We start from the raw sequence: 16,971 nt of genomic DNA, 5'->3' as shown, positions 1-16,971 counted from the left end.
CCCTCCTTCCCCGGCAGAGCATCTGGTGGATTCGAACCGTGCACCTCTGGGATTGTAGTTGCAGCTTCTTGCCACTAGGCCACCAGAGCTCCCCTTTCACTGATGAATTCTATTAACACTAATTCTTCTCAAACTCTTTAAAATGTAGAAGAAAAAGAAACACTTCTTAATTCACTCAGTGAGGCCACCATTACCTTGCTTCTGAAGCCAGATAAAGACTTCACAAGGAAATAAAACTGCAGTAGAATTTCTCTTACAAATATAGATGAACAAATCCTCAACAAAGTACTCACAAGTCAAACCCTAGAGCATAGAAAAAGAATTAGATGCCTGGCCAAAGTGGCGTTGACCTCAGGAATGTAAGGGTGATTCTGTTTAAGAAATCAGTGTAATACAGCAATCACTCCTAGTAACAGCAGTGAGGAGATGAGGGAGACCTTTTGCACCGGGAAAGTGTGCAGTCAGGAACCTCTTCAGATTATTGAGGAGCAGTGACATCAGTTTGAGGACTAAGGTGTGCATGTCTCAGGGCCGTGGTCTTTTCAGTCACTTGCTGTGCATCTGGAAGCTGGACAGTGAGTAAAGGTAACAGAAGAATTGATGCCTCTAAACTGTGTTGTTGGAGAAGAGCGCTGAACATCCCATGGACGGCCAAAAGAACAGATAGGTTTTGGAGAAAGTGCAGCCAGATGCTCTTTGGGGACAAAGATAATGAAGCTTCATCTCGCGTACTTTGGGTATGTTGTTAAGAGAGGCTGTTCTTGGAAAAAGACATCATGCTTAGAAAGGTAGAAAGTTAGCAAAAGAGAGGAAGACCCTCAACCAGGTGGACTGACCCAGTGACTGCAGCAGTGGGCTTGGGCGTGTCAGGAAATGTAACGATGGCATAGGATAGAACTGGCTTCAGAACCAACCGTTGTTCATAGGGTTGTTAAGAGTTGTAAATGACTTGGTGGCACTTAACAACAACAATGAAAAAACCTCTTGAGAGGAGAGTGATGTAGGATTTCTAAGAAAATAGAACTGGATGTGTGTGCATTTTTTTTATTGTAGTATAATTTCCAGCATTCATTCCTCAGTGTCCCAAGTAGATGACATCCCTAAACAAATATTTCTACTTTCGAAATAGTTTCATTTTAAAAAGATTTCTTAAAAGACTGCCCGTTTAGCATTATTGGCTCTCCTTAAAACCACACATGGATAGAGAGCAGAGAATATGTGCATGTTACTTACGCAGGAGAAAGACGGGCAATCTCCTCCTTTTTTTTTTTTTCTATAATTATATTTTATTAATTTTCATAAACATTTACAGAGATTTTGGGCTTCCACTCATTCATTGTTGCACTATTCTCTCTACCCTCCTCCCAGTTTGTTCTTGTCCAAAGGGCAATCTCCTCCTATACCAGTCAGATCCAAATTGACGGTACACACACACAAAATAATAAAATTAAAAAAAAAACACACAAGTTCACAACGAAGCACCTGGGCAAGTCTAAGTCAAAGTCCACTGCTACTGAGTTAATTCTGGGTTGTAGTGACCCATTACATGGTTTAAGGAAAGAAAAATATTCAGTTAGAGAGAAATAGTAGTAGTAAGTGCTTATCAGAAAGTCTAATTTTATTTTTGTTTATTGGAATTGTTAATTATTTAAATGTTAAGAGAGCTCGGGAGGCCTAGTGGAAAGAAGCTGCACTGCAGTCCCGGAGCTGCAATCCCAAAGCCACGCTGTTCGAATCCACCAGCTGCTCCACGGGAGAAGGATGGGTGGTCTCCTCCCGTGCGATTAACTGCCTCTGAACACGCACTGGAGGGCCAGCTATGGGTCAGTTCTGACTCGACAGTTCACAACAACCAGGGATTATAGACAGAGACAGTCAGAGACGGTGAGTTTGGCTCAAGACAGAGCAGGATTCAGAGCTGTTGTACAGAGGGTCGCTATGAGTCACAAAGACACATGAACAACAAACAACACTTTCAAAAGATAGGCCTTAACCAATCCCCTTTGCTACTGTCTTTTATTAGCTGGAAGATACATTGTGGGCAGGGCTCACAGATCAGCACATCAAACTCCCCATGGGAATCACTGCTGAGAACCTGGCCGAGAAACATAAAATAAGCAGAGAAGAATGTGACAAGTATGCTCTGCAGTCCCAGCAAAGGTGGAAAGCTGGTGAGTGTGACCGCATCATGGAAATGTCAGGGTGGGAGCCTCCAGCGGTTAAATATCAGTTATAAACCAGACCTTTGACAGCTGCGTTTTTTTCTTCATTCCTTTGTTTTTACCTGATCAGATTTTTCTCTTAGTTATTGGAAAATTAACTATCCTTTTTTTTTTAATTTTATTTTTTTATTATTTTTTGTGTGTACCGTCAAATCGGATCTGATTGGTACAGGAGGAGACTGCCCCTCCTTCTCCAGCAGAGCACCTGGTGGATTCAAACCTGGTACCTCTGGGGTTGCAGTGCAGCTTCTTGCCACTAGGCCACCAGAGCTCCCTTTGAGTATCTTTTTTTTAAAACAAGTTTGAATTTAGGGAGCTCTCATGGCCTAGTGGCAAGAAGCTGCACTGCAATCCCAGAGGCAAACGGTTCAAATCCACCAGATGCTCTGCCGGAGAAAGACGGGCAATCTCCTCCTGCACCAGTCAGATCCGATTTGATGGTACACACACAAAATAATAAAATAAAAGTTACAAAAAAACCCCCAAAAAACAAATTCACAAATTTAAGTGAAAATCCACTGCTGCTGAGTAATTCTGGGTCATAGCTGAGTGGGGTTTCCCCAGAGAGTCTCCGAGGCCATAAGTCTCGGCGGAGCGTGCTGCCACATGTTCTCTTGTAGCTTTGAATCTCCAGCCTCTTCCTTGACACCTAGGTTCCTGACCACTCTGCACTGACAGAGTCAATTCCAAGTCATAGCAACCCTGTAGGAGAGAGGAGCACTGCCCACGGGGCCCCACGACTGTAATCTAGGAGAGCAGACTGCCTCGTCTTCGTTTTCAGGAGCAGGGGGGAGTTCAGTATTGACTATATGGCTGCAGCTGAACGCCTTAACCACAGTACCACCAGCACTCCTAAAACCTAAGCAGACACTGATAATGATGGGAGTTAATTTGGAGGATCTTTGAACGTTTTCGTCACTCAGCGAAGATGCCCCATTCCTCATTTTCCTCCGATTAAAGAAGGTTATTGGCTTACTCTTTCCCTCGCTGTCTTGTCTTTTCTCTTTCTCTTCCTGTGATGGTCATCCTGCGGTTTCTAATGTTGCAGCTTATGATGCTGGCTACTTCAATAACGAGATGGCACCAATTGAGGTGAAGACCAAGAAAGGGAAGCAGATGATGCAGTTGGATGAACACGCCCGCCCCCAGGCAACGCTGGACCAGTTGAGTAAGCTTCCTCCTGTGTTCAAGAAGGAAGGCACAGTCACGGCCGGGAACGCGTCGGTAGGTGACACCTGGGTTGTCTTGAACTCCCACCAGTGGCGGTGTTGCTCTGTGCCCCTCTCGAACTCTCACTGGTGGTGGTGTTTTTGAGTCTGATGTGAGTCATGGCAGTCCCGTGACTAGGTCGGAACCCTGCCCTATCGAGTGCCATGGTACATGCTTTGCTCCATGGTTACAATCAGCATGTCAGTCTCTCTTGTTGAGAGTCTGCCGCTCTTTCTCTCACCTTTCCCAGAATGACGTCTTTCTCCAGGGACCCTGGCTTCCTGACAAGAAGCCCAAAGAACATGAGGGGGGGTTTCACCATCCTTCCTCTAATGAATGAATTGCTTATATTTCCTCCAGGACAGCCTTGTGTTGTGTTCTCTTGGCAGTCCATGGGGGGGGGGGGGTGTTTTATTTTTAACAACAAAAAAACTAAAATACACACACACACACAAAAGCCACCAAAACACAACAACCTATTGTGTTTGACAGTTTATTAGTATTTTATTAAAGACGTGTTGGAGAAGAGTATTGAGGGTACCATGGACTGCTAAGAAAACAAAAACAGATTCATCCTGGAGAGGGTAAAACCAGGCTGCTCCTTAGAGGCAAGGATTCTGGGGCTTTGTCTGACATACTTTGGACATGTTGTAAGGAGGGACATCATACTTGGGAGGGTGGGGGGACAGCGCAGCAGGGGAAGACCCTCTATGAGGTGGATTGATTCAATGACTGGGGTAATCAGGATGGGTGTGTCAGAGACAGTGCTATTGACACAGGACAGAGCAGAGTTAGGGCTGTTGTACATAGGGTCGCTATGAGTCGCCAGTGACTCGACGGCACATAACAACAAACAACAAAAACAACATCTTGACTATATGTATTCATTCAGATGAAGAAAAGAATATATAGATAAGGAAATAATTATTGTTTTAACATAAACCGTATGAACATATATGAAAAGTTTGCCTACATTAAAGGAAGCCGTTGAGTGCCATTAAATCAGAACCAACCCATAGTTGACCCTCCCGCAGGTTTTCAGGGGCAATGAATTGCACAGGAGGAAATTACCTGGGCTTCTCCCATGAAGCACTTGGTGGATTTGAACTACCTCCTGCCTTTGGGATTGTAGTGCGGCGTTTTACCATTAGGCCACCAGAGCTTCCTGTAAAGGAAGTTAAGACAATTCATGTATCTTGATATAATTAAATAATATAAGAACAAGTAATTCTGTAATAACTTTCCATTGTTTTACTTAGAGCTTATTCTAAACTTAAATGCAAGTGAACCAAGTTATTGTTATTTGTTTATAAACAACAATCGGGCTGCTTCTCTGGAGCTCTTACCCTTTAAAAGAGCTAAGTGAGCATTTAAATCACCACCTATAAAATAGTCCGAAGTATCTTCCAAATTCAGCATTGTAGGAATTTTCAAAGAACTCATTACATTTTGGTTCTGACTGTGCTTTTAAAAGATGTGTTTAATGTCACATTAAGGGAAAAAAATGTTCATATAAAATACAGACATTTTTTCAAAAGGCAAATATTACTCCAAATCCCACAAGAACAAAGTGTGCATTGTCAAGAAGTAACAAAAAACTGTGAAGATTAATTTTATTTCCTTTTCTTTTTAGTTCTCTAACTGTGCTTTTGAGAAGCTATTGGTTAAAATACTTTATAATGTTCTACAAGTAAGAACTCCTATAATAAGATCATTTCAAGTTAGATTTCACCAATTTGTATCTAAAATGTTTTGACAAAATACAGAAAGTGCATCTTCTCATTTCTCATCTTTATAGTAACTTCTTCTGAGGCAACCATACACTTCTGAAAAAACAAGCCAAAGATTTAAGCAGTATGTCCATATAAATTTTTTTTTCATGGTCCTTTGTATTTTAAAAGAAACAACTTCCTCACGTTCTGGTGGGAATACTTGAAGGAGCTAGTTAGTAACAAAATTGAGAGAAGCGCTTTCAAAATACTGATTCATTTTGGTAACAAATGGTCGTTCTTTGAAGACTGCTGAAAGTAGACAAGACCTATTAAAGGTGGTTGAGGTATTTTAATAATCAACCATTTAAATAAAAAGTAAAAAAAAGTAGTTACTTTAAAAAGAGCTCAGCATTTATGTCTACTGACATGAATATAAAAAATACTTTGACTTGAAACAAATGCCTGTAAGAAAGAAAAGCTGTATTTCATTTTATCTGAATTTCTTTCAGTCAATAATTCAATAACATTGTTCCTCCCAACAAAATACTCCCTTTCTGTAAGGTTGTGCCTGGGAGCCAAATAATGATATAGTTGAGTTACAGAGTAATTTCATACAGTTTGAACCCATTTAAATAGACTGTAACTTTTTTGCTTCCCTCTTAATGTGCTACTAGCTGTGACTAAAACAATTTTTAGTTTAAAAAGGCAATTCTAAGAAAGGTATCATTTCTGATATCTTTAATATATGTAACTTGTAGAAACTAATTACATGCATCAATAAAACTAGCAAATGTCTTGAAATCCCTAATTTCAAACCCTCTTTTATTAGTTGGCCAATTTTTAATTAAAGAAAGGGGAAAAGGTCAGCTCCAAAGATAATCTTATATCATTCTTTTAAAAAGAAAACTGTTCCTTTTGTCCTTATACCCACCCTACACTGTAATCGTAAAAAACATCATTTAATTATGCCACAGCTTCTTCAGAAAACCCATGCTTTCCTTTGTTGAAGGAATTGTTGCTTGGTGATGTTGGTGTACCCCTTCCAATATTCTTCATTCTCATTTTTGCTTCTGGAGGCATTTCCTCTGTTTCACTATCTTCATCTTCATTAAAAGAGCCCCCTGAGAGAATGGAGTTCAGTGGTGGGGGACTGCTTTTGTGAGCCTGAAAAAGACACTCCTGGCACCGTAAGAATTTGGATCTCATTTACAGCTTTTTTTAGACCCAATTGTTCTGCCTCAGCATACTCACCTTAAAAATTTTCCTTGCTGAAAAGGGCCAAACCATGCTCTTTCCCCCCCATGATTAGGAGATAAACCCTGGATGGACAAACTACTACAAACACAAAAGAAACTACACCTCAAGCCCTGGTTGAAAATAATATAGAAAACTTTATTTATGTTTCCAGTACAGAGCAAAACAACAAATAAATCTCTGTAAAAAAAAAAAAAGTGCAACTATCGACAGGGTTTTGGGGGAATAGTTGCATCTATTTCTTTTGGCTTACTGGATCTGAGTTTGATCGCTGTGGCTGATGCTGGCTTTGGTGTGTGACCACCCACAGCAAACCCACACCTGGAGAGTCTTGTAGGCTTTGCTGGCACGCCTCGAGCTTTGTCTTCAGCTGATCAGTTCACTCAGTGCTACAAGGGCACATTTCTCCTCCATTATTCCTGTGGTTCAGCTTGCTACACATTCTCCGGATTCTCCTCTCGCTCCTTCCCATCTACCATTTCACCATGGTCTCTTGCAACCACAGCAAGAACTTGTATTCAATATTTTCCTGCCATCACCATAATTGGAAGGTATCAGTTCTTCTTCATTCATGTTGGATGTCCAACTTTCAGATGCATAGCAAGCAACTGAAAATACCCTGGCTTGCATCAGCTGTACCTTAATCTTTCATCTGACACTGTTGCTCTTTAGCACTTTTGACAGTGGTCCTTGATAGCAGATTTCCTCAGTGCAACATGTCTTTTGATTTCTTGACTGCTGTTACTATGGGATTGATTGTGGAACCAAGTAAAAGGAAATTGTTGACAACTTCAAACTTGCTGCCATCTATCATGATGTTGCCTGTTGGTCCACTGGTGAGAAACTTTGTTTTCTTGGAGTTGAGATGTAATCCATATTGAAGGCTGTAGTCTGATCTTCTGCAGCAAGTGCTTCAAGTCTTTGGCAAAATAGGAAGTAGCTTTCACATTTTTTTCTGTTAAACTGCTACAGTGTTCACAGGCATCCCTAGGTAGTACAGATGGTTAACACACTTGGTTGCTAACCAAAAGGTTGCAGTTTCTAGTTCACTCAGAAGCCTCTTGGAACAAAGAAATCTGTAACTGGCTGTGATCAATTAGTTGCGGCCTCCACTGCACTCGGACCAGCCTCAGAAGCCTCTTGGAAGAAAGTCCTCACTGGACATCTGCTTCCGGAGAGAATAAACCACTGAAGACTACAGACTCATCTGGTTGCTGGGAGGCACCTTTCGTTTTGTTTCTTACCCTCAGTAGTGTTCATACTCATTAATTTGGATGTTTGTAGTCCAAATGAATAATGTTTTAGCTCAAGGCCCCCTTTTTTTACCTCCTCCTTTTCTCAATGTGCAGTGCTCGTCCGTGCTCTCAGCCCATGGGTAACAGGTTGAGGCAGCAGTTCACAGCCGCCCTTTTTTGGCATGGGCACCATGAAAGACCCATATTTATTCTTTTTCAATGCCCTTTTCAAATACCCGCTCATACTTACTCTGTTTTTTTAGAATGTTGCAGGGAAATGGATCTGATTTTTTATTTTAATTATCATATTAGTTTTGTGTGTTTGTTTTGTTCATGTAAACAAACTTCTCAGATTTCTCCTTGCCTCTCCACACATCTGATTGTAAGCGTTTCCTTTCCTGCTTTTCTTAACTGAAATTATATTTTCATCTGCAACAAACCCCAACAAACTTCTTGTTCCACCAAAGTACTACTACTAATACCAGTTATTTTATTTTCCAGATTATACCACTGCTTTTTATATACTACCAGTATTCTACAATAGTACTCTTATTAGTTCAATCCTAAATTCATTTAGTCTCTAGTTAATCTTCTGTTTCTGTTTTCAAGGGAGTATCTGATGGTGCTGGAGCAGTTATCATAGCTAGTGAAGATGCTGTGAAAAAACATAACTTCAAACCTCTAGCAAGAGTCGTGGGCTATTTTGCTTCTGGCTGTGATCCTTCTATCATGGGTATCGGTAAGTGTATCATAAAGCAGACCATTGTCGTGTCTTTGGCATTCAGATATGCTTTCTTTGGCCTTCAGGTGCCTGAAAGTATAACTCACATCAAGATATCTTGTGAATAGAAAGAGACCCAAAGTCAAAGTCATTGACATGGAGTTAGAACCAACTTACAGCTGACCCTCATGTTATGGTCAAGTCTATTGTTACAATTGTCTGGAAATTGACTGGATTGATTTCTGAATTAATGAGAACCAATTGAATGAGGAGTACTCACGCTATTGTTCATGAAGTCCTTGCCTTTATGACAGCGGCTTTAGTACCTCAGCTTCTCAGTATGTGTGTGTTTCATCACGGTAAGATAGATCAGCCCCTCACCAGGCTCTGTAACAGATAGTTAACTGTTGACTATGCTGCTTATTTTCATGCCTTTGATAACAGAGATTTGATGCTTTAAATTGAAAAGTATTAATCTCCGGGGATTAGAGGGAGGTCTTAATAAATACATTGTCTTCCAAAGAGCTTTTTAACTGAGGTGGTAAAATAAATGCACATTAAATTGTTATATGTTTTCCTCATAAAGATTGATTTCCCATTGTACTTTGTTTATTTGTGAAACTTTTCAGACTAATTGACCACATGTGTTTCTTAGGCATTTATGGCAATTGGTCTTCTCCAGACAGACATTTTTACCTTTTGGTGGTGGTGGTGGGAGTTGGGTACCATTGAGGCAGAACTGACCCATAACTGACCATTCTGTGAGTTTTCAGAGACAGTTAATCACACAGGAGATTGCCCATCCTTCTTCCATGGAGCAGCTGGTGGCCTTGAACCACATGCATTTGGGATTGCAGCGCAACTTCTTGCCACTAGGCTACCAGAGCTTGAGCAAGAATAAATTGTCATTAGTGACCATCAGGAATCTGGGTGTTCACCTGGAACTAACACCCTCACCCCACCCCCATGACCCAACATTTTAAAAAAAACAGATGAGCCTATAAAGTGAACAAAAACACCAGAAATGAACTCAATCCTCACAGCAATCAATAGCTGGAGACCAAAAGGACAGAATACGCCCAGGGAAAACACTCAAAAGGTAGAGATGGGTGGCCTACCTGGGCTAATGGAAATGAGAATCCCCAGGATGAAGTGGGGAGAGTGTAGTTACAATATGAATATTGTGATTAATGTCATAAAACAAAATATGTTGGAATTGTTAAATAGAGAACCAATCTGCTCTGCACACTTTCATGCAAATCACAATTGAGAAGAATTCTGGGAGCTCAAGTTTATCCCAGAAGTAGCCTTCTTAGAAGGGTTTGTGTTTCTTGGGGTTGGGGTAGATTTTACGTCTGCTCACCATTGAAGTTCTAAATATCTCTCTGTCTGAGTGTACCGTCAAATAAGATCTGACTGGTACAGGAGGAGAATGCCCTTCCTTCCCCGGCAGAGCATCTGGTGGATTCGAACCGTGCACCTCTGGGACTGTAGTTGCAGCTTCTTGCCACTAGGCCACCTGAGCTCCCCTTAAATGTCTCTCTGTCTGTTTTCTTCTCCATGAAGTGCCTTGTAGATGTTTCTGTTGCAGTGCCCAAGTGGCAGTGTTGCTGCTCTTGGTTTCTGAGGGGTGTCCCCCCACTTTTGTCCAAATGGGCCTGAGATTCCCAAGTGTAGCCACAGTCACCCTGAACTGGCGATGTGTGTGGTGGTGTGCCAGGAGGACACTCAGGCCCCCTGGAATTTGTTATGAAGTATGAAATCCAGGTTTCCTCAAACCTGCATATTCTGTGGCTGTCTCCTTTGACCAACTGAGTCTTAAAATTATAACATAGTTTCCCCAGGCAGCCTCTCCACTGCAATTTCATCGCATAGTTAAATACTTTTTCTCTTTGATCTCCTTTCTTATTTCTTTATTGTTTTATCATTTAATAGTGTGCTGTCAAGATAGCAAAACTTGTAGCTACTAGCAGCCTGCCAGTATTTCCTCCCTCCTTTCCTATTAGCGAAGGAGAATTTAGGTATATAAATGAATATAGGCTGGTGTGTATTTTCATTCCCACACAGGTCCCGTCTCTGCCATCAGTGGGGCACTGAAGAAAACAGGACTGAGCCTGCAGGACATGGATTTGGTGGAGGTCAGTGCTTGCCCTTACGATGTATATAAACCACCTACTTCTATAACATAAATGGATTTCGGTACTTGATAATTCTTTTCATTTTAGGTTGCTAATCTTTCCAGGTTATGTGCATCTAAAGAAGTATTACCTTCATTACGTGCTTGACATTGCTATTTCTCCCCACTTCGTTAAAGTGCTTTTTCCTATGTCTAAATAATCCTGACAGCTGTTCTCCTAAATTGTAAACTCCTAGACTACAGGAAACATTTGCATATCATCTTCCCCAGGATCTTGTAAGACCCTATTACATTATAGATTATAAATACAGCTGTTGGGTTGAATTGAATATTAGCTAACATGAGTGAGAAATCAGTAACTTAACCCTGCTTGACAGATTGAAGTGCATGTATGTTTTTGTTGTTGTTCATTGCTGTCGAGTTCAAGTACGACCCATCGTGACCCTGTGAATGACAGATCTGAACCCTTTCCTGTCCTGCACCATCCTCACACCTCCTGACCCACTAGAGCTCATTGCAGCAGTCACCATGTCAAACCACCTGCTCAAGGGTCTTTCTCTCCTTTGAAGACCCTCCACCTTTTTGAGGAATCATGTCCTTCTCCAAGGAATAACCCCTCCTAGCAACATGACCAAAGTATGTGGGGCAAAGCCTCATCATTTCGGGCTTCAAAGAGCACTCTGGTGCACTCTCTCCTCACCATATCTGTTTGTTCTCTTGGCCGTCCATGGGATGTTCAGTACTCTTCTCCAACACCATAGCTTGAGGGCATCAATACTTCTCTCAGCTTTATTCATTGTCCAGCTCTCAGATGCACAGCAAGTGAACAGAAAGACCATAGTCTGAATTAAGTGCATATTAGTCTTCAATATACGTGATAGAAAAATAATATTTAGTGCCAAATCCAGAAGTTTTCTTCTTCTTCCTCCAGATTGAGGGCTCCGCAAACTTATCTGTGTCTTTTACACCGTTGTTGTAGTTTGACTGGGGATGTACCCTATCATCATCTCCACACTGGAACTTGAGTTTATTGGTAGGGTGATACCAGTAGTTAGGAGAAGCTGGTCCTTAGAGAAAGACCTTATGCTTGGAAAGGTGGAGAGGTCAGTGTGAGAAAGAAAGAACTTCAATGAGATGGGCTGACACAGTGACCACAGCAGTGGACCCACATGTGTTAGAGATGGTGAGGAAAGCATGGGCTTGGACAGGGTTTATATCTGTTGTTCATAGGGTCGCTGTGAGTTGTACTAGACTCTATAACACTTGACAACAACAACAGTACATCATTGTTGTTGTTGTTGTTGTGTACCATAGAGTCAAAGCTGACCCACAGTTGACCCTCCAGCGGTTTTTCAGATGCAGTTAATTGCACGGAAGAAGATTGCCCATCTTTCTCCGACAGAGCAGCTGGTGGCCTCAAATCACACGCCGTCAAGATTGCCGTGCAGCTTCTTGTCACTAGGCTCCCACAGCTCCCACAGTACATAAAAAAGCAAATATTTATGATAGAAATTTAATTGGATCTAATTCTAAAGTGGCATCCAATTCCTAAACAACACGCCTCTGGAACCTCTATGTACTTTGATAAATGATGATAGTTAAAGAAAAGCTTCAGGCCTTTTGTTCATAGGGTCGCTATGAGTCGTGCTCAACTTGACGGCAATCAACAACAACAACACAACAATGATAAGTATCATCTTAGGAAAGAGGACAAGAATCAACTTGAGTTTTCATCCCAACTCTCTGAGAGTTATCTTTCTTGGGATCTACTTTCTTACCAATAAATTCCTGGGGTAAAATCATCAGAAACCATAATATTAGAAACTTAAAGTGTGATAAAAATCTAAAGGGAAGAAGGCTTTTCTTATACTCAGCCTTGGTAAGTATAACAATGTATAATTTCATTTCTACCACGTTTCAACATAATAATTATTCCCTTTCTGTATCTGACTCTGAAGGTTCATTTTTTATTGTTCATCAGTTTCTTCCTGAAAGTATGTCTGATAATAATCACAATAGCTACCATTTAAGGTATGTTTGCTGTGTGTTAGATAATACACGTACTTTGTACCTTAGGCTTTGGGCATGTTGTCAGGAAGTACCAGTCCTTGGGACAAAGCATCCTGTGGGGGGAGGTAGAGGATCGGTGAAGAGATGAAGACTCGTAACAAGGTGGATTGACAGTGACTGCAGCATTGGACTTGATCACGGTGGATCATGGGGATTGCACACAAAAGGGCACAGTTCAGATGTATGAATTGTAGTCAACTGGACAACATCTAACAACTACAAGAAGATAATAAATCACACCGCAATGTTTAAATAATATGCACAAGGTCATGCATCACTGAATGATACAGCCAAGGTTTGAACTACATGAGACTGGCTGAGGACAGGGCAGGCTTCAGAGCTTTGTACGGAGGGTCGCTATGAGATGCAGGCAACTCGACAGTACATAAAAACATTTGACACCCAACACTGGAGACTCCACCCTCCCCCACCGTCTCTATGGAGCCAACTGAGGACTGATTTTTTTTTTAAAATGCTGCAGTAAATATAGCTAGCTGCAATAAATATAACCATTTCCTTTTCTACAGAATAAAGATGAGTTTGCAGGATCATGTACATAGGAGAAAACAGCAAAATGGACCATTGTTTTTGTTTTTAAGGTGAATGAAGCTTTTGCTCCTCAGTACTTGGCGGTTGAGAAAAGCTTGAGTCTTGACCCAAGTAAAACGAACGTGAACGGAGGGGCCATCGCTCTGGGGCACCCGTTGGGAGGATCTGGATCGAAAATTATGGCTCACCTGGTTCATGAATTAAGGTACCTGCTCGAGACTGCTGTGTAGAAAAAATGCTGCCAGTGATGGGAATGGATAGATTTTTTTTTTCCCGAGCGAGCCATTGTTTTTCATTTTCATGCCCACTACTCCCCACACCGACTCTTCTTACCAGTACAGCTTATTTGGGCACCAGTTTCCAGATAACTCCGTGTTTGGTTCAGCATCTGGGACCGTGCACTTCCTCATATCTGCTCTGTGGACAGTTCAGCCACTCGGTGTTATTTCACTGAGGGATGGTGTCTGTCTTTCCCCTGCCCCATCCCTGGTAAGGGCGTAGGAGTGAGCGGAAAACAAAACCCAGCTGTGGCCTATCCCTGTTACAGCTCATGTCCTAGCGCCAGGAAGAAGAGAAATTCATTTAAGAGAGTTAAGTCCTCAGAGGGTCCTGACCTAGCTGGTGTAGTTGGCCAGACCACAGTAACCTGCCTGTTAGGTCTGAGCTGAGCTTTCCTCCTGGATCTATCTCCCCAGAGTTCCAGGCAGAACCTTCTGGGTCTCATCCTTTCCCATCTTGTCAGCCGAGCCCTCTCTCTGGTCCTGTGCATTTTAGGCCTTTTAGCTCTGTTAGTGGGAAAGCTGCAAATGAAATTAAATACGGCCGGTTGAAAACTCCCTCTGGCTTTCTGTGCAGTCAGGCTGAATTCCTGGCATTGGAGTGAGTGCTGGACACGTGCAGAAGTCACTCCCGGCCTGTTTGCTCGAGGTCTTTCTATCAGCAAGTGAGAACAGATTGTGCTTTAGAGGAGTAACTTGTATCAAAGGGACAAGGAATTTTGCTAAATGACTTGCCCTTCACTTGTACAAATGTCACGAATTGCATCTATTCTGAGGGCCTGTCCAACCCCAGCAAAGCAGAGACCTCACACCTGCATGTGTCTATTTGTTTCCATTTCTCCTTAGAAACTAAGGGTTACCTCAGTCCCTTCTAGTCCCCTTCCCTTTCCATTAGTACATTTTGTTGTTGTTTTAAAAACACCCAGCTTTTCAAATTTTAAACTGAGGATGTGGGGGAGACAGCAGAGCTGCTGTCAGTGAGTCACGCCAGCGCACCCATTACAGCTGCTTTTCTCATAAGCTGTCAATCCTCCCTCGTGAGGGGCTCTCAACCACTGCTTTCTCTTGCAGGCGTCGAAGTGGAAAATACGCTGTTGGATCAGCTTGCATCGGAGGGGGCCAAGGCATCGCAGTCATCATTGAGAACACAGCCTGAGAAAGCCCGGTGTCTGCTCCGGCCCCTCTCTCTTACTCCCCTGGCCTGCTGAGCACTGCAGAAAACGGCCAGGCCTCACCACTGCAACTGTGATTGATTCTGGCCAGAACGGCAGTGTGTTTTTATCATGAATGAGCGCCCGTAACTCTAGGCCCGAAATAAGTTCTCCATCCTGCCCTGGTCAAATATGACAGATTTCTGAACTCAAATTCAACCATAGGCCTTAAAAGGAACTATATCCTTGCCATATAACCACCACTTATGCCTTAGATCCTATGACTGCAAGGAAATCAAATAAACATTGCCTTAACTTGAGCTAACCCTTTCCTGTTGTTCCTTGTATTATTTTCAAAATATTTGGAAAACTGGTTTAATCTGTGTGTTGAGAGATACTCCTACTTCATTCCGAGATAAACTTCCCAGAGGCAACGCCTACTGAACTAAACGTGTTATTAACAGATGATGTCATGATGGACTGTTTTCACAGGAAGAGTCCTGATGATGTGTTTCAACTCTTTAAATAAACTCGAATGGAAATACAGCTTCCTTAAGGAAGACTTCTGTTCATTTTAAGCATCGAATGTTGGAAATGGAGATTTGGGCTGATAAACGGCTAGGAAACCAAACTTCTGCTGGAACTGCCTCACCTCCGTGTTTTCTCAGTTACCCTCCTTTCCTCCCTCGCTCACCGAACCTCGCTGACCCAGTGGTTCTCAGCAGCGGGCGCTTTTGCCCGTCAGTATTTGGAGACATGTTTGGTTGTCAGAGTGGGAGAAGGGTGCTGCTGGGGCCATCCCGTGGGGAGAGACCATCCAACAGGGCACAGTTCAGCCCCATAGTAAAGAGCTACCCTGCCCACAATGTCAGTAGTGATAAGTTCCCTCCTGAATCCACTTCTCATGTCACCACCCTCTCTGGGTATGTAAATGCATGTATGCATACATATGTGTGGTGGTGTGTGCTGTGGAGTCATACTTGACTCATAACTGAACCTTTTGTGTGTTTTCAGAGGCTGTAAATTGCATGGGAGAAGATTGCCCGTCTTTCTCTCATGGAACAGCTAGTAGATTCCAATCACACGCCTTTGAGTTGGCAGCAAACTCCTTACCCACTAGGCCAGTTGCTGTTGTTAGGTGCCACTGCGTTGAGTACAACCCAGAGCAACCCCATGAACAACAGATAGGAACCCTGTTGTATCCTGTACCATCCTCATCATCAGTGACACACTTGTGCCCAATCCTGCAGTCGCTGTGTCTGTCCGTCTCACTGAGAGTCTTCTTCTCTTTTGCTGACCCTCCACTTTCTCATGCATGATGTCCCTCTCCAAGGAACAACTAACAACATGCCTGAAGTGTGAGAGACGAAGCTTCACCACCTATGCCTCCAACCAGCACTCTGGCTGCACTTTTTCTAAGACGATAGATCTTTTGGCCAGCCGTGGGATCTTCACTCCTGTTCTCCAACACAAAGGCATCTTTTGGCATCTTTAGTCATTGTCTAACTCTCAGATGAGAGACTGAATCATGCCCACTTTAGTCTTCAAACTGATATCATTGCTGTTTAATAATTTGGAGAAGCCCCTAACTTTCCCACTGCAATACGTTCCTGATCTCCTGGCTGCTGGTACCAAGGGTGTTGATTTTTGATCCAAAGTAAGATGAAGTTGTTGAGAGTTTCAATCTTTTCTCCATTTATCGTGTTTGTTGTCTGTTGGTACAGTAGTAACAATTTTTGTTTTCTTGACTTTGAAATGCAGTTCACATTGAAGGCTGTATTCTTTTATCTTTTGCAGCAAGCGCTTCAAGTCCTCCTCACTTTCAGTAACAAGATTGTGTAATCTGCATAATATAAGTTGTTGATGACTCTTCCTCCAATCCTCATGCCACGTTCTTCTTCAGGGTCCAGCTTCTCAAATAATTTGCTCAGCATTCAGACTGAATAGGTAGGTATGGAGAGAGGATACAACCCTGACATACTCTTTTTCTTTTCTTTCTTTTTTTTAAATGTGTGTTTGTGTGAGTGTGTGTGTGTGCACGCGTGTGTACTGTCAAATCGGATCTGACTGGTACAGGAAGAGATTGTCCCTCCTTCTCCAGCAGAGCATCTGGTGGATTCAAACTGCTCACTTCTGGGATTGCAGTGCAGCTTCTTGCCACTATGTCACCAGAACTCTCCTAGACACACACACACACACACACACTCTCTCTCTCTCTTAAACAGTGTAGTGTTGCTTTGCTCTGTTCGCACAACAACCTCTTGGTCTAGATAGAGGTTTCACATGAACACAAGAGTTCTGGGATTTCCATTCTTTTCAATGTTAGCAAACTTGTTATGATCCACACTGTCAAATACCTTTGCATAGTCAGTAAAGCACAAATAGACATTCTTCTGGTATTTTCTGCTTTTAGCTAGGATCCATCTAACATCA

At 42.3% G+C, this 16,971-nt stretch overlaps 1 protein-coding gene across 1 annotated transcript in view; it reads left to right on the top strand.

Annotated features, from left to right (window-relative positions):
- ACAA2 (acetyl-CoA acyltransferase 2) overlaps window positions 1-14,543 on the top strand; it is a 26,153-nt gene extending 11,610 nt beyond the window's left edge. Inside the window, exons 5-10 of the mRNA XM_006891706.1 lie at window positions 2,022-2,171; window positions 3,271-3,446; window positions 8,242-8,371; window positions 10,421-10,491; window positions 13,160-13,314; window positions 14,459-14,543. Of these exons, the coding sequence (XP_006891768.1) occupies window positions 2,022-2,171; window positions 3,271-3,446; window positions 8,242-8,371; window positions 10,421-10,491; window positions 13,160-13,314; window positions 14,459-14,543 (767 nt within the window). The remainder of the gene's footprint in view (window positions 1-2,021; window positions 2,172-3,270; window positions 3,447-8,241; window positions 8,372-10,420; window positions 10,492-13,159; window positions 13,315-14,458) is intronic.
- The last annotated feature ends 2,428 nt before the right edge of the window (window positions 14,544-16,971 follow it).

This window comes from Elephantulus edwardii, unplaced genomic scaffold, assembly GCF_000299155.1.
Source record: "Elephantulus edwardii isolate Elephantulus edwardi_28Jun2011 unplaced genomic scaffold, EleEdw1.0 scaffold00103, whole genome shotgun sequence".
Taxonomy (NCBI): Eukaryota; Metazoa; Chordata; class Mammalia; order Macroscelidea; family Macroscelididae; genus Elephantulus; species Elephantulus edwardii.
Note: the sequence above shows the minus strand (reverse complement) of the source record. Positions and strands in the feature narration are given on the sequence as shown.